Source organism: Alosa alosa, chromosome 10 (assembly GCF_017589495.1).
Source record: "Alosa alosa isolate M-15738 ecotype Scorff River chromosome 10, AALO_Geno_1.1, whole genome shotgun sequence".
In the NCBI taxonomy this organism is placed as follows: domain Eukaryota; kingdom Metazoa; phylum Chordata; class Actinopteri; order Clupeiformes; family Clupeidae; genus Alosa; species Alosa alosa.
Window position 1 is genome coordinate 25,583,059 of NC_063198.1, and position 20,703 is coordinate 25,603,761.

Sequence of the window (20,703 nt, forward strand, 5' to 3'; positions counted from 1 at the left end):
TGTTGCCATTTCAATCTGGATTTACAAAGGTGCTTCTAGTGCAAATGTTAGCCTATTTGATATTTCCCTCTACTGGTCATGATGGTGAACAGTGTCATCTCTGTAGCCTGGCCTATTTTGTCGCTGTTGGATTTCGTACACGCTATATTCCACTTGAAAATTAATTACTGTAATTAATTGTACTAGAACAAATTAGATATTTTGTTTGTAGGCCTAAACCATGTCCACTTGGCAGCCCATATAGCTTTAACCTGCTCTCAAATATTCGTCGTGAATAATAACGTGCATTATTTGGTTTATTGGTGACTTAATGAGATGGAAATTTGCTATTTTCATTAAAACAAGCAATCAATTAAACGGCATAAGTAGCCTGTGGTCCATGTTCAGCTATTAGGCAAACATGCAGGAACTAATGTCCCTCTTTGCACTCCACGGGAAAGAATAGCGGTAACACACACGGTGACACGCTTGAAATTTGTTGACTCGCACAAGTCTGTTTCCAGCTGTGGGAATACACACACGCATGCAGTTTTACTGATAGGCTACTGTAATGTGAGTCTAGGCAAGTGTACATTTGTACCTATACTTTTGTTTTTATTGTTCGGTTCGTTTGCAGTCCTGCTAGTTAGCCTACTTCTCATTAGCTTACTAGCCTAACCCGTAGGCACATTTTCGTTTGCTGTCAGTTCCTGGGTGAATGATTGTCGTGCATCACGATCAACTAATCGGCATGGAGATGCACCATTGACTGCAAATCTTTAACCATTATAATTGCTCAATAATCCCAAAGAGGTCGTTGCAGAGCTTCGTGGCGCTTTGATGGAAGCTGTTTTTCAAGCTCCCAAACGACGTGCAAGAGTTTATGAAGTTTATGAGGCGCCTCTGCCTGTATTAACATTCGATCAGGATGCGGCACACCGGCATCATCTTGTATTCAAAGCCGAACTTATCAATAATCACGTAATTGTGAGGCATCCAGACTATATACAATCCCTGTACAGTAAGGTAGGTCGGCAGAATATACCATGTGTGTTGTCCTGTGTTTTATACGTGCCATACCATCAGTTGTAAATAGACTACATACTCTTGACACAGGGCTACTTTGGCAAGGGCATTTTGTCTAGAAGCAGACCAGAACATAGCCTGTCTGAGCGGTGGAAAAGTGAGTTCATGGCCTATTTTTGTTGTGTACAATCAAAAAACATTTAACATAAATTGGATTCACATAAAGTTAATGAGCCTTTGAATCAACATAAATGTAGGCCTACTATAAACATGCGCTTGATTGTATGATTTTAAAAGTTTTCCTGCTTGCCCTTGTAGATCATGGTGACCTCTATCTCCCCATCATCTCCCACTCCAGGTGCTTTTGCCTAATTTGGACTGTCATGTACTTCATATGCCTACATATCTCATACATGCATTTTGTAGGTGAACTAGTGCTGTAATTCTTTCATAAACCAGATTTGTTTTTTGACGTTTTAGGTATCAAACACAGGTGCAATTGGCACAGGAGGCTTTGCAGGCTCAAGGTTTGGAAGAGGAGGTTGTCGATCAGACCCTTGAAAGGTTATCCCAGCCTGTGGAATTCCTTGTAACAGAAAGTAGTAAGGATCAGGAAAATGGACATGCAGAGACCCCTCTCAGCCCTCATGGACAGGAAAACGCAGAGTCATACTTGGACACAACTGTACATTTCCTTGATTCTTCATCAAAGGCACCTTCTGGAAATGAACGTCTCAGCGATGCATATGAAGGTGCAGGTGAAAACCCTCCTGAGGCTAAGAGGCCTCGACGGCAAGGGAACCCTGTGCACGACCCCTTAGCCAGTCTGTACCCAGAGGAGCCCAAGCAGCTAGACCAGAAGACCTTGTCCCAAATCAGGTGTCTGAGGCACGACGACTGGATCGTCCACTGTGGCTGTCGGCTGCGGGACAGTCAGCTGGAGGCTGCGACCCAGAACAAAGCTGGCGTTCAGGGTGTTGAGTATGTTCTTGTCGAGGAGCAGGATGACAATGAGGAGTCCACATCAAGCCTGAGAAATGTAAATACACGTGTAAGCACTGCAGTGCTCTCTATTTTACTCATTATATTACACATGCTACTTTCCACAGTATCAGAGCATGAAAAGAGAGTTAGTTTGTCATGTTATGTGAACAGTCGACTAGAAACAAATGCACCTATTGTGTTTAAAACAATGGTTTGTTTCCTCCAGGCCAATGGCACAGGGAAATTAGTGTGCCGAATTAACCCCTTCAGGATTACTGAATACCTACAGCTGAGTTTGGAGGAGGTGAGCCAAACCCTGGCGACTGTTAATCATCTGTAGTACTCTGGCTGACTATTTTTACTGTGTATCCGCAATAATTTGTGTGGGGGGAAAGACAATAGAAGCCCAATTAAGCTTGTATTGCCACAGCTGGTTTTGTAGCGGGAAGAGAACCTTGGCGCAGGCCAACATAAACAGTTGACAAGGCTGTGAAAGTGGCGAGCTTTTGGGCCTCCTGTGCCTTCTCTCCACGTGGCAGTGTTACAACGGGCCTCCCCGCAGTGCCAACGTGCTGACATCTCTATTCCAGGCCACGAGTGGGATTTATTCGCTTCATTTCCAAGAGCAGCTGCTGGAGGGGGATAGTCAAGGGATCACCACTTTTGAGATCAGTATAGACCCTTTCAAGAGTTCCATTATAAGCATCATAGTTGGCCCCACAAGGCTTCCGTTTTAACATTCCATATGTTATCTTAATGCAGAGGAAGTAGATTGGGAACCAAATAGAATGTTCAAGCATTGTTTTTGTTTTTATTGTTGACACCACTTTTGAGATCAGTCTTTGGAGTTTGGACTGTTTCATTTTTCCTGTCACTGCTCTATGGCATGCTATGGTGAAGTTCACCAATAAGGGCTCAGTTGTGTTGAATAGCCAGTGTTGTTTTAAACCTAATGAATTTGGAGTGTTTTCCCAAATTAACCCTGCACTCCTACACCCTGCAGAAAAATGTTGAGTGGGGGGTTATGATGTACTAAGTGAACTATTGTTATTGCAGATCTTAGCCACTTACTTAAGTGTTTGTCCATTTGTTCAATACATGTTTCAGGCATTCTTCCTGGTCTATGCTTTGGGCTGCTTGTCGATTTATGACCATGAGGTAATCTTCCATCCCCCTCTCAGGGAAAAAAAAAACATATTTACTGTGTATAATAATATTAGTACTTTTTAACTGCCACTGCTGTATTTTGCAGGAACCACTGTCAATTGTCCAGATGTGGGAAATGTTTCGTTCGATGCAGCCTAACTTTGAGACCACCTATGTGGCTTACCATTATTTTCGCTCCAAAGGATGGATTCCTAAGACAGGAGTGAAATACGGTTCTGATTTCAGTGAGCATCAACTTTTAATATGTTGTATTTGTGTGACCTTGTTTGGGTGTAATTTCTGCCACATTCTCCAAAATAAGTATCTTTAATGCTGTCTTTCAAATGAGAACAGTTATGTGTATTCCTGGGGCAACTCCATACACAAATCTTGTATTTCAAGGTGACAGTCCTAAACACGTAGCCAAAGGGTTGCCATCTTCTAACTTCTGCCATGTATTCACTTGCTACAACTCTGGCCCCCTAGCTGAAACATTTATGACCTGGCCTTGCCCCGTACCCTGGAGCCTGCTCACGTTCAATGGAAAGTCTTTGACTCTATTGACTAGACGATCATGTGCTCTCTCTCTTTCCTGGTGCCAAACTTTGCCAGGCCAGAGTCACTGAGCGAGATTTTCCACCAGGGTTTAAGTAACACTCAGCGGCGGCAGCTAAATTATTCAGCGGTACTACAGCACAGCCTTCCTCATGCTCCTCACCTGCCTGAGTGCTGTTAAGATGATGACCGTGACAGGGGGACCGACTCCTGGCGTCTGACCACAAGCTGTGCTCATTGTGTATGGAATAGCCAGTCGTGGTCACATGTGACACAAGACACTGTCTGTCTGATGCCCAATAGAGTTACAGTCTGTTGGGTTGGTGATCTTCCAGAGCTGTAAATGTTTTGTCTTCTGCAGTGCTCTACCGGAAAGGACCACCTTTTTATCATGCCAGGTTGGTTTCTCCCATTTATCATTTTGAAAGTTAAGACATAAGTGGGACTTCAAACAAATGCATACTGTATGTATATAACAAAATATGGAGGCATTTTCAGGATTTAGGTCATCCAATTGTTTGGAAGTCCCCCCCGTTGACTATCTGATTCTAAGCAGACCCCACTGTCTTCACACCTCTGTGTCTCTGACCATGTTCTCTTTGACGTCCCTTTGCTGTGCAGCTACTCAGTGGTGGTGGAGAGGGTAGATGAGTCCTTTAAGGGGGCAACACTGCGACCTTTCAGCTGGCGCTCACTGGCAGCCCTTAGCAGGATAACTGGTAATGTCTCTAAGGTAGGACACAACCTGGCAGTCTGCAAAATCTCTAGCCACACACTCTGATCTCTTCATAAATTTACAACCGATAAATTAACAACCGACGTTACAGTGCACAGCCTTTATCAAATCTGCAAAATCACATAATTGATTACTTTAGGGGAATGCACTGTGCATCACTCTGAGGGACAGATGTATACAGACATCAGTGTTTTACAGAAGGTGCTGCAAGGCTGCAGCCATGGCATGGAAAAATAAATAGTTTTACACATAACAATGAATTCTACACATAGCACAATGAACATATATTTTTCATTATACAGTGTAATGTAGAATTGGGGCATGTACTTAAGTGTACTCTGCTTTACAGGAGCTGATGTTTTGCTATGTTGTTATTCCGTTGAACATGACTGAAGAGATGCTTTGCTCTCCAGAATGCATCAAGAAGATTAAAGTGCAGGTGAGATCTGATAGCTCTTTCCTTGTTTCAGTAGTTTATTTGATTTACAGTATCTATAAAAAATCTTCAGCCCCATGCTAAAGTTTCCAAAAGATGATTTTTAATTTTTTTTATTCCTCTTTTTAGTCAGCTTTAGCATGGGGCTGAAGACTTTTGATGGTACTGTACTTTACTAATACACTGTTGTTGTTTCAGGAGATTATTTTGAGCAGATGGATATCCTCACGAGAGCGCACCGACCAAGATGAAATCTAGACATATAGATGTGGGCTGAATTACTACTGTCACTGTTACAAAGGCGGTCAGAACAAATCAACAGCTGTGGAGCAGCTCCTCTACAAGAGTTGAGACACGGCCAAAGTCCACATGGACGTTAGAAGAAATGTTGCAACTTTCTGTCAGTTGAGTGGACTTTATTTGCTTTAATCATTCTTTTGCCAATGAACATTTGTTGCAGCTGTTTTAAGAATCTGGAAGTCCGATTTTCCGTTAATTGTTTGGAGACCAATTGTTGTTGGAATACTCTGCTAAACAGTCACTTGAGATGTACAATCCTTTTATCCTGAATAAATGTACAAACGTCATCTATATTTCGCCGTAGAGCACATTTGTGGATGTTGCATAGCTTTATTATAGTGCATTCGGACACAACAGTTTTACCAACTACTAACTGGAGAGGCTACCCCCTAGAACAGAGTTCCCAATTACTACATGAACATAAAGTAATGAAACCGACAGCATTGCTATTTAGTTACTAGCTACTGATGTTATTGACGAACTACAAGCTTGGTATATCAGGAAGCATTAAAAAAAAAAGTTTAAAAATGGTATTTCTGAGCCTTGTCATGCACATCAGTCATGGTTCCTATGCACTGGGAAAAGACCCTTCCACAAAATAGGAGCTCAAATAGTTTAGGAACTGCTGTCAGAGGAACTCTTTAATCCCCGGTCCCATGCTGTCCAAATGTGCGTAAAAAGGGGTGCTAGGAACTGCAAAAGTCCCTTCAGTGCGAGAGGGGCTAATGCCAGTTTTTTGCAACAGGAGGTAAGATGCTCAGAAGACCATTTACAAGTCTTTGCTGCAGCTTAAATGAACACCTGTCACAGCACAGCCTGTATGTTTTTTTTTTTTTTTTTTTTTTTAAACTCAAGCAATAATTTGCAATGCTCTGAAGTCAAAGACCATTTACTGAACACAGACAAAAGTCTTTTGCAACAGGAGGTAAGATGCAGACCATTTAAATGCTTAAATGAACACCTGTCACAGCACAGCCTGTATTTTTTTTTTTTTTTTTAAACTCAATGCAATAATTTGCAACTTTTTAGGTATATTATTACAGTTATTGTCATCTTCATTTATATGGGCATATAAAGAACAGAAAGTCCAGCCATTCCCTCTAGCCCCCCCTGCATAGGCATTAGTTCAATGTTCCTGGATGGAGCACTCCATGAAAATGCAAGAAAATCTTTAAACAGGTGATGCCAGTCTCAGCATATTAGCAGTTACTAGTGCACATTTGGCTGTTGGTAAAGTTTTTGCATGGCCTTTTGGGTAGTCTCTAGTTTTAGACCAAAACTCCCCTGCAGCTTTAATTGTGAGACCGCTTAGTGGGTAATGGGATCCCCACATGTACATGGCTAATCAGGCAGGCAGCTCTTAGTAGATACTACTAGCGGATCTGTAGTTTAGGTCATTTGGGTTGGTCACGCTCATGTTGTCCTATTGTTGCTGTGAGACAGGGTGTGCGTGCAGGGCCAGGATTCATTGAGTGAAAATCATTTCAGTTTGTTTAACTGTGGCTGTAGCCCAATTTCAATTATTTATACTGCTGTGCCAGCGGGATGCATTATATTCCATTTTTTATCATATCTGCTAGTGAGTAACATAACAATGATGTCGATGCGCGTCCTCTGAAGTCTTTTCTTAATTGGTTGTGTGTAAGACCTTTTTTCTGACTCCAGGAAATCTTCACAGAAAGACATGGATTGTACACCTCTACCAATAGGTCTGTAACACTACAGTAAGAGTCTATGTCATTGGATTCAGATATAATGAACCAGTTATTGTATATGGATAGGCACAGATAAACATGTACTCCACACTTGGTTAGTCTGGTTGTAACATTATGGTCCTGATGGGGTCAAGTTCATAAATGGCATTATAAAAGCAGCATGGAGTGCCCAACAACAGTCCTCCCAATATTAAGTCTTGCAATCTGCATCTGTCTCACTGGTCTTCTTCTGAGGACTGTCCACGATATAGAAGTGGTTCTGGGAGATCTCTCTGCAGAGGGTGGTGTATTTGGATGCCCGCTTTATCCGAGGAAGCACAAAACTCTTTGTGAACTCATCTTTGCTGAGGGCACGTTTGCCCTGAGTTGCTAACACACAGTTTATGAACATGAGTGTGTAGTTGTAGCAGTTGTGGGTCTCCTCATTAAAGCTGTAAGAGACACCAAGAAATACTCAGCTTTTTTTGTGTGTGTGTGTGTGTGTTTTAAAGCAACACCAAAGAGTTTTTTGTACCTTAAAATAATGTTTCCAAAATCGTTTCAGTGGTTCATCAACTTGTAACAGGGTGAACAGCACTTCTGCATTAAACTTGCGACCCCTCTATCGGCTATAACCACACTATGTAAGTTTGCCAGATCGGGTAGCGGATCTGTAGTTCGATGGAATGAGACATAAGAAACTACAAATTTGACTTGCATCTGATATAGATAGATAGATAGATAGATAGATAGATAGATACTTTATTGATCCCCATCAAATCTGATGTCGCAATACATCATACTTTCATAAATCGAGCAACATATTCTACCTTGTCTGTGGACATCGTTATTTGCAAAGCCGGTGCTGGATAAACAAATAGCGTGCGTGCGACAGAGGGAAAGTTCTTTGATGTTGCTTTAAGAAAAGCTTTCTAGCAATCTGTGCACACATCTGATCATCAGCATAACTGAATCAAGACAGATATCGTAGTTTTCTGCTTTAAAATGACCAGATCTAAAATTGATAAGCAAGAGATATAGAAACATAAATAATAAAAACTGCAAATGTACCTTTGCCAGACCGGGTCCCACATCTGGGCAGTGGAGAACTTCTCCAGGTACTGATCCCACTGGTCTATGAGGTTGTACATGTCAGGCTGGACCAGAGGAATGCTGATGCATCTCTCCCAGCCCTGGTAATCTCTGCGCACTCCGACTTTGGTATAGTTAAACACCACACCTACATTGTAGAGAAAGATCATATAAGATTTCATAGCAAATATGAAAACACATTATGTGCATTTCTCTTGTGAATGAATTGATATTGATGTATACAATTTTATCAGCCATGAATGAATTCATACCCTTAGTGTTGGTGATGCCTGTATGAAGATCAAATCCTCCATCAAAATCTCTGTTTTAGAAATAAGCATCAGATTGGAATCAAATTGCATAATAGTAGCTGAACCCAACCCTCACAGCATCATGTTCTAAAGAGGAAGTAGTGTACAACACTAGCTGAACGTAACATGTAGAACCCCACATCAACAAAAAATGCTTAAGACAATTCCAAGAATTGTTTACATTTTCCACAAATAAATATTATAGACCCTTTCAAGAGAGTTCCATTATCAGCATCATAGTTGGCCCCACAAGGCTTCCATTTTAACATTCCATATGTTATCTTAATGCAGAGGAAGTAGATTGGGGCCCAAATAGAACGTTCAAGCATTGTTTTTGTTTTTATTGTTGAAAGGGTCTATAATGTGTAACTGAACAACCCACCTGAGTTTGTTTTCATCTGTTGGAGCCACCAGGAAGGAGCATGGAGATGTGTGTCCGTTGCAGAAAGGGTCAGGTATGCTAACGGGTGCCTCCTCCAGCCGCCGGCCGCTGAAGCTGAGCCCACACTCGGGGCATTCCTCCGGCACGAAGAAACAAAAGATATCCTTGTTGCAGTGGCTGAACCTCACCACACTCTTATCCATGGAGAACACACATGGACACAGCAACGTCCAGGAACGATAACGCTGGCTCCTATACCTTCACACACCAGTGGCTGTGGAGGGTGATCTAGTAGTATCTGTTTGTGACGTTCACAGACACCCTTATTTGTAACCATTAGCCTATCCGGTTTCACATAACCCAATACCTGCTGAGTAGCAGTACCCATTTGTGTATTAATGCCAAGAGGGAGCAGCAGCCATGTGTTTTTTATGGAAACTGTCTGGTCGGTTACAATTCTAAATGGGTTCAGGGAATGGGATCTTGCTTTATAACAGCTTTCTGTAGTGTGATCCATCCCAGAGTTTAAAGTAGATGTAAAGGTCTCAGAGAAGGTATTGTGTGCTCAGATAAATCACATCAACATGATGAATAAATTATACACTAACGAGGGATGAATGGATAAATTAAATAATGTTTAATTGCAATTTATCAACCAGAAACATGTTCCACAATATTATAAAACTATTCAATTTCCTTTTAATTACAAGATTAATTAAGACATGCTCAGTGGAGAGATAAGAAACAGTTAGTGTTTCTTTTTTCAATTAGTTCAATTGAAGGCTATGCATGAGTGGCAATCGGAGCACAGGAGAGAGCCTGTGCATGATGCAATACGATTTTCATCCTTAACCCCCACAACAGCAGATGGACAGAACAAAGCGACCCTGTGTGATAGAAGACACATTGAAATGCAATTCTGAGCCTTTTGAGAACAGACAGTGCATCTGTATTATGTGTAGGGGTCGACCAATTATCGGCTTGACCGATTATTAGGGCCGATATTTAGCCTTTTTATAATAATTGGTATCGGTCATTTTTTCCACCGATAAGCCGATATTGAAATGGATAAAGAATGAAACGCGCTACTTTGTCTGTAAAGCGTCTCAGCGTCTCTCACTCCCTGAATTTGCTACTCTGTGGTCAAGAGCATTGTCCCGCCCACTACACAGTCTGATTTGTTCGTTAGCACGAATGCAGCCAATCAGGATCGAAGACTGAACACAGACAAAGTTTAGGATTCTCACTGAGGCAGACTGGGCTTCAGCTGTAGCCTACGGAGCTATTTTTCGAAGGTAAGGAAGGTAGCCTATATTGCTGAAGTTGCAGTGAATCACAATCATCTACACTGAAGTTACAAAAACACCACTTTGTAAGCTATTGTCTCTTTGATCCGGATCAATAAGTAAAGCACCCACTTCCTTCATTTAGCGAATTCCCGATTGATGCACGTTACTGAAGCTGTTTACTAGTTATCCCACAAACTCGGGTGCTGTGTGTCGGGAGTTCTCTGCCTCCGCCTCGTTCGTTAATTGTGAATAACGGGACACCTCGGCGGACATAGTACAGACAAGTCCTAAATTATGCGATAGCGAACGACAAAAAGTCTAATTGCTCCTTTTTGAAACGGACTGTCAGAAAAGACTACATGCACCCAGGGCCAACCGTAAATGAATCCGACCTGAACAAAATCGCGTCCTGAGCTGGCTATTAACGTGCCTTTTAGGCTCTCAAAGGTGTAGCTTATAGCTTACACATGGACACAAATTGCATGCTTAAATAGCCTAAGAACTATTTTAAAACTGTTTTGTTAAACTATTCAACCGTAACACTTGCCATCACGCATGCACCTCTTCCTCTCCCTCTCGTGCACTCACACACGATGGCAAAGCATCCGCTTTGTGACAGGTCCCTTAACAAGCACATAGCCCATTGTGCAGGCCTACTCCATGAAAATAATTGCTATCACTCAGCTCTTGGATTAACATGATACACAAGATTTACACTTGCAAAGTGATGCAAGTTGATAGACAATTGTGTATCAAAAGAAAAGTTTGCATAATTAAATGATTTTGAATGAAATTTTTGCAGCATATAGCCTTTACTATCTACCCCCCTTTTTTTTTGACAACTGACATATCGGTTTTACATATCGGTTATCGGCCTCCTGTTTTGGTAATAATTGATATCGGTATCGGTCACCCCACCCCCCACCACCACCACACACACACACAACTGCATCTGTATCATGTGTGTTGTTTATATTGCTTTACTGAGGCTCCACACATCATGAGCTTACTGTGGTCAGTGCTGAAAGCTGGACAGGTGAAAAAACTGCTCAGTATATTTAAATATCTATTTTGTGTCCGTGTTTGTATACATTTAACATCATTTGTTTTTATTCAATTACAAGTTAAATTTTGATCACTATTCTCAATCATATGCATGTTAAGTGTATTTTTGAATGTTATTGTAATTGTTTAATAAATTACTTACATAATTTGCTTTGTTTTAATAATTTACTAGATTACTACATAATCATAGAGACATTTACCCAAGGCCTATTGTGATGTCATCTCTGCCAACATGACCAATGAAAAAAGTGGCAAAACTGCTCAGTATGTTTAAATATCTATTTTACATTTCCATTTGGTTAGCAATATAAAAACCATTCTGTGATATTTCTTGATAAACTCTGATGTATTTTGAGATCATCTTAACTCTAGGAAGAATGTGAGTCCCTGTGAATTCCTCTCTACTCAAAGAGGGTTTCCCTTCCAGGGTACGTATGTGGTTTATAAAGGCAAGGGCGAAACCATAGCAGCAGGATCCAAACTCCCTCTCCTCGTGAAACCTGTAAGACATCAGTTTAAGATGTAGCTTTCTGCTTTCAGAGAAGCAGCGTGAATGACCTTTTCAGTCTGACCACAAAACTGAACATAAGTCCAGAAATATGCAGTATGGTTTAAAAAAAAAACATTTCAGGCACTCTTGATATCATCTATATAGGAAACAAACAACAGCAAACTTTTAACTGGTCTTAGATATTTTGTGTTCTGAAAGGAGAATTCCGGGTGATTTTTCACATAGATCTCTCGAGGTCACCAAGTACTGTCAGTACGGGGGAAAAAACAATCGGCTCTACCTAGCTTGAGTTTCTGCAGCCAACAGCTAGAGCAGCCAGGCAGCTACAGTGCTACACCAGAGACTTTCTAATGAGGAGACGCAGCACTCAAAAAATCCTCCATAGAAATGCATGGGGTTAGTTTGTAACGCCAATCAGTTGTCTACACATATCCCACCTCTTCCGCGGCAAAACGTCGACATGTGAATACATTGAGCCAATCATGTGCTGTGTTGTGAATACATTGAGCCAATAATGTGGTGTGTTGTGAAGACATGTGCCAATCATGTGTTGTGAAGCCTTGCGCACACGTGTTTCTGCCGAAACAGATGCCCGATGAGTGCCCAAAAGGCGTTGCAATATTTGGCCGCCGAATGGAGGGACTTGCCTAAAAGGACTTTGGCTACACTCTCTGTGACTTCGAGAAACAGATATCTGTGTGAAAAATTGCTGGAATTTCTCCTTCAATTGTTTGTCAAACGACATTGGGTACCTTGACAATCACTAAAAATCTAAGTTATTGTCATTAGCCTATTATTTATTATTGTTCAGCTTTTATCTGGACAGCTTATATTCTCCGTACCGTTCTGGTGCCCAAGTAGAATGGGAGCAGAATTGTTCAAGCTCCTTGTCCCAGGTATGTTTTAAATGCTCTCTCCAAGGTGGGACTAATTGCAAACATACACATTTCTCCCAGCCATGTTCATCTCTCTGGAGTCCTGATAAGGTATAGTTATATACCACACCTAGAGACACACATTGAATAATCTGATAATGGGCAGATTTGACTTTATCAGTTATAAGGAGATGTATAGATTCAACAAAAGTATCCCTTTCAAAAAAGAAGATTTCTATTGTTCTTTGGTAGTGCTGCTCTGTAGACCCAATAGGCCTAACTCCACAATAGCCTTAGTGTTCTTATAGTACACAGTCTTACAGTACTTCTATAGTATGCCCCAATATACTATGCTATCCTATAAGATTGCTATATCTTATCCCAAAATACTAGTTATTTTTCATAAGGGATAAGAGACAGCAGGCAACAAATTGCCACAGCAAAGTGGTAAGCTATCAATCATCGTTTTCAATGTAGGATCTGGCTTGCCTGAAACAATTTGGTCATGATACATGAAGGACAATACACATCAGATCACAGTGCCAGGTTTTCAGTAGGCCTAGGCTAGTTTGGTGAATGCGAAAAGGCTAACCTGTGGAATTTGTTATGCCAACGTGAAGCTCCGTGTCATGCCATTCCCTGCAAATAAAAAAAAAATACATGGTTAAGCTCTGAATGCATTTCCAATTTAGGCGATCTGTTCAAATTTTACGTTTTCTACCCGAGGAAAGACGGTCCGTGCACAGATCCGATTCCAAAAGCACAAGGAACTTTGTGTCCATTGACAAATGGACTCGGAATGCTGACAGGTGCGTTGAGGAGGTCAAACATTAAAGTCTCAGAACAGATGGGACATTGTTTGAATTCGTTTTCTCCTGGACCATCCATTTCTACATTTACAACTGGAAAACGATAGATGGCCTTTTTACAATGGTTGAATTTGATAATTGTTCTCTCCATTCATAATCGTAGTCACAATCGTAGTCTACAGGTAAGGAGGTGGAGTCTATCCGCGCTGTTGTCTCCGATTAATTCAATCGATAAAAGCAATCTTCCTTGGTAGATTGTGAAATGTACCTGTCCAAGTTGTATATAACGTTTTTCGTTAAATTAATTTAACCATAAAACATGCAACATTTTTGTGATAGTGTAAAATTACGGATAAAATGTGTGGCTCCGTTCATGACAACGGTGCGGAACTGTTGGATTATCGACCACTAGAGTAAGTGGGAGATAGTTTCAGGTTGCACTCAAACGCAATAACAGGAACACAAACAAGACAGCTCCTATGGAATGAAAATGTCCACAAAGCAAGTAACCTGCAGGTAAATGATACACGCCAGTGTTCAATGTGCTATTTTGAGTCATATAAGTTTGGTGTAAGCAGTATATTGGTATGATTCTATCTACGTGACTGTGGTGAGACAATAGAGATAGAAATGGTGCAGCCTGAACTGGCTAACGTGCTCCGGCTAACACGCTAACGTTAGCCAAATTGTCAATGTCGCCTGTTTTAGCAAGAAAACGATCAAGCGAATCGAATCGAATCTGCATGGTTCTTAATGAAATGTTACATTAGACAAGTATTTGAATGAAACAAGTTCTGTAAAGACTGCCCCATGACTTTGTTCTACCGTGGTAATTGCGTGTCTTGGAGAAATCTCTCTTGTTCTTTGTATAAGTTGTTCGGATAACTTGTCCTGATTAGCACCGTCTGAATGTCACCTTTTCATCTTTTTTGAAGATATTTCCTCCATGGCGTGTGTCGAGAAGGGAGCAGATGTATGTTTTCACATGATCTGGCAACAAGTAAACCGTCAACTATATGTAAATTTTATCAGAAAGGTGTTTGTGCCTATGGAGACCGCTGCAGGTAAATTTCAGTTTGTTCATTGTTGTTTGATATTGCGAGATGTGTTGTTCTCTGAAACATGTTCGTGATGGAAGACGTAGGCCTACTGCTTTTTTCGTCCTGGAATTACAGAGTTAACGTTAAACTACTAGCCTAGAATTTGAACTCTGCAGTAGTTTCTAAAGCAGTTATGCATTTCATTATTCTAACATATTAATGCACTATATTAATATGTGGATCTCGAGATGTTCAGTCTTTTGTGCCAATATGTGGCAAAACATTTGCTTTTGCCTTACAAACGTGGCTTGCTGCCTATGTAGGTATGACCACGTCAAGCTCTCAGGTGGTCGAGGAGGTGGAGTAGGGGGTGGCACCAGCAGCGGTGCTGTCAGTGGGCCTCCAGGTGTTGATGTGGCCAGCAGAAGCAGCACCAGTTCAGGACCTCCAATGTCAGGAGGTGGTCCACCAACAAACACTGGGAGACCGGCCAAAAAGTCAGTGGTGCTAAGAGACAGAGGTAGGTGCTTTCATCACTTCTGCACTTTGTTTTGTCTTTTGTCTAATGGGTCTTTGTAATTACAAGTCAACATCAGCAATGTCAAGAGTGAATAGATATTCAGTTCTCTTTTAATATTACTACTGTTTAAAGAGTTGAAGGCATGAGAGCAGTCTGTTAAACACTGCCTTGTTTTTCTGCTTTAGCACTGGGCTGTGAGCGAGGCCTCCTCCACCCAGCAGAGAGTGCGGAGGTGCTGGAAGACCGCTGGGAGTACCGAGACGGCGGCGGGCAGGCCAAATCCCACTCCTACCTGGACGCCATCCGGACCGGGCTGGAGTGCTCTGCCGCCGCGACCCCCTCCTCCTCCTCCTCCTCATCCTCCTACCCGGAGATGCCCCAGACACAACTGTGCCCTTATGCGGCTGCTGGACAGTGTCACTATGGCAACAACTGTCCCTATCTCCATGGGGACCTGTGTGAGATATGCAGGCTTCAGGTGCTGCACCCACTGGACCCTGAGCAGAGAAGAGCTCATGAAAAGGTGAGAGAGCTCACTTGATATGCTGCTCACCTTTGATTGGTTATCAGTTACAATGTGTTTCATGGAGACAGATGGTGGTGGGTTGTTGAATGAAATGTACTGGTTTAGCTTAGCCACATGTGAAATATGAAAGAGTTGAAGTACATGCGTTGGGAATTGGAGATGGAAAATCCTCGTCCATCAGTTGTTCTTTTGATAATAGCCATTTAATGTATGGGGAGCATCAATAGAAGTTAGTGTTTTCACTGTATTTTTAACTTTCCACTTTTTCTGTTTGCTTATGAGGCTGGACTTTTCCATCCCTAGCATGTGTCAGATGGAACTGGAGAATATTCCCTCTCTTCTCTTCCCATGTAGATGTGCATGATTGCCTTTGAGATGGACATGGAGAAGGCCTTCCGGGCCCAGCAGAGCCAGGACAAGGTGTGCAGCATCTGCATGGAGGTGGTGTATGAGAAGGCCACGCCCTCCGATCGACGCTTCGGCATCCTGTCCAGCTGCTGCCATACCTACTGTCTCAGCTGCATTCGCCAGTGGCGCTGCGCCAAGCAGTTTGAGAACAAGATCATCAAGTGAGTGCCAGACAGCTGGAAAAGCGCACGTTGAGGCGTTGGTGTGTTTCAAAAGAAATAGCATTTCATCAGCTGTGGTGGACACTATGTCCCCTGTGTGTGAATACCGTTTTTTTTTACCAAGCACAGTTGTCAGAAGTGAGGTGTGTGTAAGATAGCGGCGGTCCCTAAGGATTTTATACTGTCGTCTGCTCTTGCAGCTATCTGTTATGTATTCTAAAATCCCATTTCATATTCCCAGGATTTTGGCTAGCTATCAGTCGGAGTTATGGGTCACTTTAAGTAATTACATCAAGAAGAAGTGCAGAGGCATTTTTTTCCCTGATCGCTTGAAGCACGCCCCATAATCAAACCCAAATGGAATGTTAACCAGACTCTGATTGACAAGATAAGTCTGATAGGAATTTGAGTCTGGCCATGCCAGTCTACAACCCCAAATCAGAAAAAGTTGGGGCGTTGTGTAAAATGTGAATAAAAACAGAATGTAATAATCTGCTAATCTTTTAAACTCATATTTAGTTGTAAAAAGGACAGAGGCAACATATCAAATGTTGAAAATGACCAATTTGACTATTTCATGGAAAATATATGTTCATTTTGAGTTTAATACCACCAACATGTTTTAAAAAAAGTTGGGACGGGGGTAGCAAAATGCTGGAAAAGTTGTGTAGTGATCAGACTTATTATCACATTCTGTTTTTATTTGCATTTTACACAACGTCCCAACTTCTTCTGATTTGGGGTTGTAAGAGAGAATAGCATTACAGTATATTTTTTTTAGTCCAGCGTCTTCTTTTTTTATGGTGCTGGTCGTGTCATCATATTTCTGGCTTTGTCCATTTTGACTTTGCTAGCTGAAAACAAATATCCAGACCAAGAGTGAATGTAAGGGCAACGATTGGTGCAAGACGGCGAGAACCAATCAGGTTTCATGAAATGAAAATGTGTTTCCTTGATGCACCTGCAGGAGGCAGCAGCAGGACATTGAAAGTACTCAAGTGATCACCACACAATCACATTTAAACAAAGTGCATCTACCCCATCAGAGCAGAAGCATAATTATGTATGTAGTAATGTGAAATGCCTGAATACATTAATCCAGTGGAATCCCATGGCATACATACATACATGCATACATACACACACACACACAAACATGCATACACACATACATACATACACACATACACGCATACATACACACATACATACACACACACACACACACACACATACACATACATACATGTGCTGCAGAACAATGAACAACTTGTTGACATATTTGCTTCTGTTTCTTTTGTCTGTGTTTTGTCCAGGTCTTGTCCTGAGTGTAGAGTTGTGTCTGAGTTCGTCATTCCCAGTGTGTACTGGGTAGAAGATCAGGATGAGAAGAATCGCCTCATTGAAGAGTTCAAATCTGGCGTCAGGTAAGAGAGACTGGGAGTGGCGCACAGGACTTTGGCTTTGAGCTTTCACTTCCTCTGTAGTTTTCCACATACTCACTACACCTCACTGCATAGCAGTTCTGATTTTGCATTCACGCTAAACTAACCTTGTATACCATGAGCTTTATTTAGCTATAGAAGGAATTAGTGGCCTTTTGCATATTATCCTTAATAACCATTAGCGCCAGTAAGGCAGCAGCTCTTTTGTCTGGGCCGTGTTGTTCAGTGACCTTCGGGCAGCCATGGAGAGCTGGTGGGCTACAGCCAGAGCGCTCTGCTCCACTGGGCTCCACATAAATAGCTACCCCAAAGGTCAGCAGCCAGGTCTCTCTGCATTGACTGAAGTGCTTGTCCCCACCACCAGCTGCTTTTGAAGCCCCTACTGATGGGCTCTATATGCTAGGAGGAAGTGTAGCAAGCTGCTCTTGAGAGGCTTGGGCAAGAAAAAGAACAAGAGCACCAGCAGTCCCAGATACTCATGCCCAAATAGCCAGACATGATTTGTTGATAGTCACAGTTACGCCTGTAACCAGATTCCACTCCTTTCATTCTTGATGTTGTATCAACTCCATAATATTAGCTTTGCCTTCAAGGTTTAGCGGTGACGAGCTTAAGACATGGCTCTTTTCTCTTCCTTCTCTGTACATACATGGCTCCTGTAGGGCACTTTCATACACTTCATATGTGGCCTAATTGAAGTTAACACTCTTAAGTGGCTGAATGTTACATACATACCTCGACTCCATGGCTGATTGAATGTTTCACGAAAGCAGAGAAGGATCTGAACATCCATGCTGTCTTTGGTCACATGGGATTCCAATTCCTAGTTGTAGTACATGGTGTCTGAATTGTTCTTGTGCTTGTCCCTGAAGTAAGAAGCCCTGCAAGTACTTTGACCAAGGACGAGGAACCTGCCCATTTGGAGGGAAGTGTCTCTATTTGCATGCCTATCCTGATGGCACACTGGCAGAACCTGATAAGCCTCGCAAGCAGCTCAGCTCCGAGGGAAACGTGCGGGTAAGGACAGGGTCTCCTCTTACTGACCTCAACCCGGTGTCCCTGACCACCCCTGTAAATATTTGGGCACAGAGGATGCAGGCATGGACTGTATGGATTCCCATGATGATCCCATGGTACATTCATTTGGCAAGCCACTTTTGCATGAGATTGTATGAAGTTGCCTAAACGTGTGTGTGTGTGTCTGTGTGTGTGTGTGTGTGTCTGTCTGTCTGTCTGTGTGTGTGTGTGTGTGTGTGTGTCTTGTCATGTCACCTTTCAGTTCCTGAACTCCGTGCGCCTGTGGGACTTCATAGAGGAGCGTGAGCACCGCGGGGCCTCCCAGTACGAAGACGAGGTGAACGAGTTGGGGGATCTCTTCATGCAGCTGTCGGGAGCAGGGAGCGAGAGTGGGGCCCCAGGACCTCACTGATGCTCAGCACTGAACCCTGCCCCCACCCCCCCCCCGCCCCCCAGTCCCCCTGGCACTCACACCCACTCATGGCCCACAGGATCACCCACAGGCTCATATCAAACTGTGTACTGAACTGGGCAATAAAAATGTGCTCACTGGTAAGCCTTTCATGTTGAAAATGAGGCTTTTTAAAATGGCATTTTTATTGGGTGGTACATTTTTAGTGAAAGACTATGGCAGTTCTGTATATGGGGAAAAAAAAAAAAAAAAAAAACGTTATAAATTTACTGTACTCACACCAATACCAGTTATGTTTGTGAAAGCTGCTATATTTTCTTAATGCAATCAGGTAAATTTTGCCAGATTGACATCCATGTTCTCTCACAGTGAGGTCTTAGTGGCCCATCTGCGGTGGAAGTTGAGGGGCTGATCCTGGCAGTGGCACGCGGCTCCTAATGCACTTTTGTAGCAGAAGAGACGCCCTGTGAGACCTGGCAGATCAGCGCACATAACGCAGATTCAGACAAGCTAAGGTCATGGCATGTTTGTGGCTAAACAGTTACATACAAGATGAAGTAAGCAGGGAGGGGATGACCTAAAGAGGAAAAAAGTCCATTCTTAGGGCCAGAGTTTGAGCAGTGAAAGCTACAGATGATTCCCAACAGTTACTCCCAACCACCATTAAGATTCTCAGAGATTCTGTATGTTCCCTGTAGTTGATATCACATTTGTGGTTGTGGTCTTCTATTTTGTGACTGAAGCCTTACTATTTTTTAGATCTCAGAGCACTTAACTCAACTTTGAGTGCTTTGAGTCATATGTCCATTTATATACTTCTGCTGAATTATGTGAAATAGGCTATTGCTTATTTTAAGATTTGGAGGGCACATCATTTGAAATGCAGTTTCAGAAATACAAGGCAGCTCAAATTTTATCAGCATTTTTGTCGAAATTGCCCTATGAAATCATGCAATATATAAATAAGTATTTAATTCAGTTGTCTTGTCTTGCTTTCAAGTACTATTGGGTTAAACCCAAAGATATAAAAAGAATACCTCTTATTGTTTCAAAGAAGGCTTTATAGAACAGTGCAGATATTTTGGCACAAAAAAGCCAAAGTGAATTCATTAATCCAGTTTGTGTGAGTCTACGCCTCAGTTATCCTTTGGAGTTTAGTGTATGCGATTCAGTGTAGGGTTGTGCTATAGACGGACTCCATTGCTTGAAGTCAGGCTCCCTCTTGAGTTTAGGGTCTGACCACTCGGCACTCTCCTATAGGTGAGCTGATCCCTGTATGTACTCTTTTAATTTGATTGTGTAGATGATCTCAGACCTTATGGTTGTGCACCCTTTGCCTAGCACCTTTCTGTGACTTTCTTAGGTAATTGAACCCAAGAAAGTTTAATCAGAACATAAACAGTATACAATATGGTGTTTGCAAACTTAGCTCAACTTGTGTTCAAGCTTGAATATTAGGGCATGTGATGTTTTACGTCATAAGAATTTTTTATCATGCGGTCATATAGAGCCTTGAGTGGCTCTGAAAGGACTGTAATGAATTAGCAGTGATTATGGTGTGTTATTACATGGCTGAAGTGTTTGCAGTGAAGGACATTTATAGAAATGCTCTTTCTCATGCATCTGTAGGTCAACATTACAGCCCATCATTTGACTTGAAGTTCTCTTCCCCACAAGTATTTGTGAAATGGCATAAAAAACAAATAATTTGTATCACGTCCTAATATTATTAAAGGAGATATTTCATGCAAATATGAAAATGTGGTTCATGTTAATATGAAACTGTACAAATCAAAGGGTATGTATTATTATTTATAAGAAAAGTGCCACCAGGAATGTTGTATGCCCTTCTAACAATGTATGGGAAGGTCATTCATAGTCATGTTTACTGTCTGTGTATTTACAAAAAAAGCCCTGCATAACTGTATGTATTCAAGTATACAAGTATGTAGTCAAATAAAGAACATGTATTTTGGGGTATGTA

General features: G+C 41.9%; 4 protein-coding genes across 5 annotated transcripts; 2 read left to right on the top strand and 2 right to left on the bottom strand.

Annotated features, from left to right (window-relative positions):
* Positions 1–416: 416 nt before the first annotated feature.
* tsen2 (TSEN2 tRNA splicing endonuclease subunit) lies at positions 417–5,453 on the top strand. Its single transcript, XM_048254948.1, has 11 exons — positions 417–1,005; positions 1,096–1,162; positions 1,324–1,363; positions 1,486–2,044; positions 2,216–2,293; positions 3,097–3,147; positions 3,242–3,380; positions 4,052–4,088; positions 4,312–4,423; positions 4,776–4,865; positions 5,061–5,453. The coding sequence occupies exons 1-11, from the start codon at positions 820–822 to the stop codon at positions 5,118–5,120; spliced, it is 1,419 nt and encodes a 472-aa protein (XP_048110905.1). The 5' UTR covers positions 417–819; the 3' UTR covers positions 5,121–5,453.
* A 1,423-nt stretch (positions 5,454–6,876) lies between these two features.
* mkrn2os.2 (MKRN2 opposite strand, tandem duplicate 2) lies at positions 6,877–9,154 on the bottom strand. Its single transcript, XM_048254968.1, has 4 exons — positions 8,642–9,154; positions 8,221–8,270; positions 7,928–8,096; positions 6,877–7,308 (listed from the first exon to the last, which is right to left on the bottom strand). The coding sequence occupies exons 1-4, from the start codon at positions 8,842–8,844 to the stop codon at positions 7,068–7,070; spliced, it is 663 nt and encodes a 220-aa protein (XP_048110925.1). The 5' UTR covers positions 8,845–9,154; the 3' UTR covers positions 6,877–7,067.
* Positions 9,155–10,830: 1,676 nt separating this feature from the next.
* mkrn2os.1 (MKRN2 opposite strand, tandem duplicate 1) lies at positions 10,831–13,385 on the bottom strand. Its single transcript, XM_048254967.1, has 4 exons — positions 13,103–13,385; positions 12,974–13,020; positions 12,349–12,511; positions 10,831–11,495 (listed from the first exon to the last, which is right to left on the bottom strand). Exons 1-4 carry the CDS (start codon positions 13,339–13,341, stop codon positions 11,279–11,281), a joined length of 666 nt encoding a protein of 221 aa, XP_048110924.1. The 5' UTR covers positions 13,342–13,385; the 3' UTR covers positions 10,831–11,278.
* On the top strand, positions 13,378–20,703 carry mkrn2 (makorin, ring finger protein, 2). 2 transcript variants are annotated; one of them, XR_007194821.1, is made up of 9 exons: positions 13,378–13,706; positions 14,126–14,254; positions 14,554–14,750; positions 14,936–15,273; positions 15,631–15,845; positions 17,162–17,272; positions 18,163–18,307; positions 18,570–18,859; positions 19,089–20,703. XR_007194821.1 is itself a non-coding variant. In XM_048254954.1 (8 exons), the coding sequence occupies exons 1-8, from the start codon at positions 13,675–13,677 to the stop codon at positions 18,717–18,719; spliced, it is 1,317 nt and encodes a 438-aa protein (XP_048110911.1). In that variant the 5' UTR covers positions 13,378–13,674; the 3' UTR covers positions 18,720–20,703. The 2 variants fall into 2 exon arrangements, 1 of the variants encoding a protein (XP_048110911.1); XM_048254954.1 differs by having other exon boundaries at positions 18,570–20,703.